Raw genomic sequence first — 4,050 nt, forward strand, 5'->3', positions numbered from 1 at the left:
GGACGTGCTAAATTGCCCATAGTATTAGGTGCATTAATCAGGGGAAATGGGTCTGGATGGGTTACTTTTCGGAGGGTCTGTGTGGACTTGTTGGGCCGAAGGGCCTGTTTCCACACTGTAGATAATTTAATCTAATATTTGCAGTACATACATTCAGGACAAGTGTGTTAGTTTACTTTTTAAAAAAGTTTAAGAATTTTTTTAAAATGACATTTGTAAAGAATTAAATCCTCTTGCATTTTTACACAAAATGTGTCGCATTCAGGCTGAGGTGTCCTCACACTGACCATTGTTGCAAGTTCATCTCATGCCAATTGATTACTGCAGAAATAACTTCCTCACACTCGTATTTGTTTTTCCCTGAAGGTGAAAACTGCTTGAAGATTTTCCAAGGAATTATTTTCCTATCCCCACAGTAATGGATCAGCATGTGTCCTTCAGTTATCGACTTGAATGCAAAGATCCAATTTTCTAATTAAGGAGACTGAAACTGAGCGGTAACGATCAATACTGTCAGACCAGAAGGACAGTCTGATTTCTGATCGGTAACATCATAAGGATGCTGTTCAAAGACCAATATTGAACACAATGATTGCCAAGAAAATGAAACTCGCGTTTATAATAGCGATTCTGTTTGTATCGTGTTATTTTGCAGCAGTTTACGTGAATGAAAATGTAAACAAATTCTCCATCCTTTTGAAAATATCCTCAGTGAAACCCGAAAGACAGTCCACAAAAGATCCTTCCCGTGTGCTAACTGTCTCTGACAAATATTCTGATTGCCTCAAAATAATCAATGGCAGCATGAAAAATGTGCAAGCAGTTACCAAATCAACTGGATTCAAACACAAAGAATCACATTTGTTGGAAAAAGATTATATCAAACTATGTAGGGATTGCATTTCCTTCATTAATACCCGTGGATATATCACCTCCCCCTTATCGAACGAGGAGCGTGACTTCCCCATAGCTTATTCAATTGTAATCCATCACAAAATTGAAATGTTTGAGAGGCTTTTACGAGCGATATACATGCCACAGAATGTGTACTGTGTCCACATCGATCGGAAATCTCCGCAATTATTTCACTCGGCAGTGGTAGCCATCATCTCCTGTTTTGATAATGTCTTCGTCGCCAGTAAACTTGAGCATGTGACCTATGCTTCATGGTTTAGAGTTCAGGCCGATCTCAACTGTATGGGGGATCTGGTAAGAAGCAAGAATCCATGGAAGTATTTTGTCAACTTGTGTGGACAGGATTTACCAATCCAAACAAATAAAGAGATAATTAAGAAGCTGATATCTGCCAAAGGTCAAAACATTATAACTTCCTCTCCGCCATCAGTGACGAAACAGGCAAGTTGTTATGAGCAGTTTAATCCTCTTGCTCGTCTATATTGAGTCTTAAAACTTTTGGGTCGCTTGAAATTGTGGCAAATTTATTTCATAAATTGTCAGTCATGTGAACATTCCCGTAATTTGTTTTCTGTCATCTATTCACTGTACTCCCTCCTTTTCAAAATGATAAACAATGTTTCTTCAATATCTCCGGGCAAAAAGACAAAATGTTATTCTATGTCTTATTCAAAACAAACATGAATGTATTGATGATTTCACAAACCCATTCAACTCAACATTTTTTATGATTTTTTTTGTTTGTTTCTGCCTGTTTCTCTCTCTATCCATCTGGTTATCTATCCATCTATGCCTGTGTGTCTGCGTGTTTGCCACCTGCTTGTCTATTTATCTATTTGCCTGTCAGTCAATCAACCTATCTGTCTGTCTATTTAGTTTCCTTTTCTTTCTATCTGTGCATTTATCTGTCTGTCTATCTACCCATTGATTCATCTATCCATCTATCATGTGTACACGATCCTCCTCTCGACAAAAACAAAACTGTGAAATGATTTACTGGATGGTATCCTTTTCGCCAGATATTTAAGTTGCAGCTTGTAACTATTCACAGGACCAATTTTAGAAACATTTTCCTTGATCTTTCAGACACGGTGGAAGTATCGATATCTCATTAATGATACCGTAGTGAGAAAATCTCAACTGAAACAGAAACAGAGAAATATCAACATTTTTGTAGGAAACGCGTATTTTATTGCGACCCGAGACTTTGTCGACTATGTGTTGAAAAGCTCTGAAATCAAACAGTTTTTCAAGTGGTCAGAAGATACGTATAGTCCTGATGAGCACGTTTGGGCAACAATTCACAGAATGCCCGGAGTCCCAGGCTCCGAACATATCTGGGACACGAATCGCAGTCTGAGCGTCCCGGTCTTCAGTCATTTGATAACATGGAAGTCACAGCAAACTAATTCAGAGCATGGCAGGCAGGGTCATCCTTGTGCTGGAGAGTATCGCCATTACAACTGTGTCTATGGTGCTGGAGACTTGCCGTGGATCCTCCAGCATCGACATCACCTCTTTGCCAACAAATTTGACTCTGAAATGGACAATACAGCGGTTCAGTGCATTGAGGAGCACCTCAGGTGGAAAATCCTGAGCAGGAACAGTTCACTGAAACCTTACAGTGCGGATAGATGTTGTTCGGCCCATTGAGTCTGTAACAAACCTCCTAACAGGATCCCCTCCAGAACCGTCCGCCCTTTCAGCCCCACAAGCCATGGCTGGCACACTGGACTGGCACATCTTGTATACCACGGGACAATTTAGCATGGTCAGACCACCCTAACTTGCACATCTTTGTGACTGTGGGAGGAAACCAGAGCTCCTGGTGGAAACTCACACTGACACTGGAGAATGTACAGACTCCATTCAGAGAGTCACCCAAAGCTGGAATCTAACCCAAGTCCCTGGCGCTGTGAGGTAGCACTGCAAATCGCTGAGCCACTATGCCTGATCATGCCTTTTGAAAAGCGTGTCACTGTTTAGAGGTAGGTAGAGAGACAGGCAGCTAGGTAGTCAGATAATTAGATCGACAGATTATCAGCCAGGCAGACGTCAATTTCCATAATGTTGTGATACTAATGGGTTAAAGCTATCAAAGATGCTATTTTAATTGATTCCATCGAAATTTTGTTTTTGTTTGGAATAAAGAACAGACAGTTCTCACGACTCAGAGAAAGTGAGGACTGCAGAGGCTGGACATCAGAGTCGAGAGTGTGGTGTTGGAAAAGCACAGCAGGTCAGACAGTATTGGAGGAGCAGGAAAGCCGACATTTCGGGCATAAGCCCTTCATCAGGAAACGCTAATTCTCCTGCTCCTCGGAAGCTTCTTGAACTGAGGTGCTTCTCCAGCAACATACTCTTAGTTCCTAGACTCGAGTGCATCTGAAGCTGAACTGCACCAGGGACTGTGCAATAGACGCAACTGGTAGCTGTTGCAAACACCACCCAACAAAGATAAACGCTGCCTCAGCCAATAACTGGACCTTGATCAGTTGGGTCAATGGGCTGTGGAGTAACAGATGAAATTTAATTTGGCTGCTTTTGGAATGTTGCGTGTAATTCTGGTCTCCTTCCTATTGGAAGGATGTTGTGAAACTGAAAGGGTTCAGAAAAAAAAAAATCAACGATGTTGTCAGGGTTGGGGTATTTGAGCTCTCGGAAGAGACTCAAGAGACTTGGGCATGGATAGAATAAACAGACAAGGTCTTTTTCTCTGGCGTGGTGGAGTCCAGATCTAGAGGTTGTAGGTTCAGGATAAGAGGGGAAAGATACACAAGGGACCTAAGGAGTAACTTTTTCATGAATGAGATGGTGTGTATGGAATGAGCTGCCAGAGGAAGTGATGGACGCTTGTACAATTACAGCAGTTAATAAAAGTATCTGGTTGGGTGTATGAATAGGAAGAGTTCAGAGAGATATGGGCTAAGTGCTGGCAAATGGGACTCAATTAGGTTTGGATATTTTGACAGAATGGAAGAGTCGGACAAAAGGGTCTGTTTCCGTGCTGTATATATCTATGACTCTTTGACTCTAAATGGACAAATTCATCAAATTTCTTACCAGTGAATTATAGAAAGGAGGTGCTGCGGGTACCACATCAATTACCAGTGTGATGTCATTTGGGAATAAGTA

General features: G+C 41.4%; 1 protein-coding gene across 1 annotated transcript; it reads left to right on the forward strand.

Annotated features, from left to right (window-relative positions):
- Positions 1-370: 370 nt before the first annotated feature.
- Positions 371-3,178, forward strand: LOC122544124 (beta-1,3-galactosyl-O-glycosyl-glycoprotein beta-1,6-N-acetylglucosaminyltransferase-like). The gene is made up of 2 exons (XM_043683162.2): positions 371-1,356; positions 2,002-3,178. Exons 1-2 carry the CDS (start codon positions 589-591, stop codon positions 2,566-2,568), a joined length of 1,335 nt encoding a protein of 444 aa, XP_043539097.2. The 5' UTR covers positions 371-588; the 3' UTR covers positions 2,569-3,178.
- The last annotated feature ends 872 nt before the right edge of the window (positions 3,179-4,050 follow it).

This window comes from Chiloscyllium plagiosum, unplaced genomic scaffold (genome assembly GCF_037043375.1).
Source record: "Chiloscyllium plagiosum isolate Xiang-an unplaced genomic scaffold, Cpla_swu_hap1 HiC_scaffold_40, whole genome shotgun sequence".
In the NCBI taxonomy this organism is placed as follows: Eukaryota; Metazoa; Chordata; class Chondrichthyes; order Orectolobiformes; family Hemiscylliidae; genus Chiloscyllium; species Chiloscyllium plagiosum.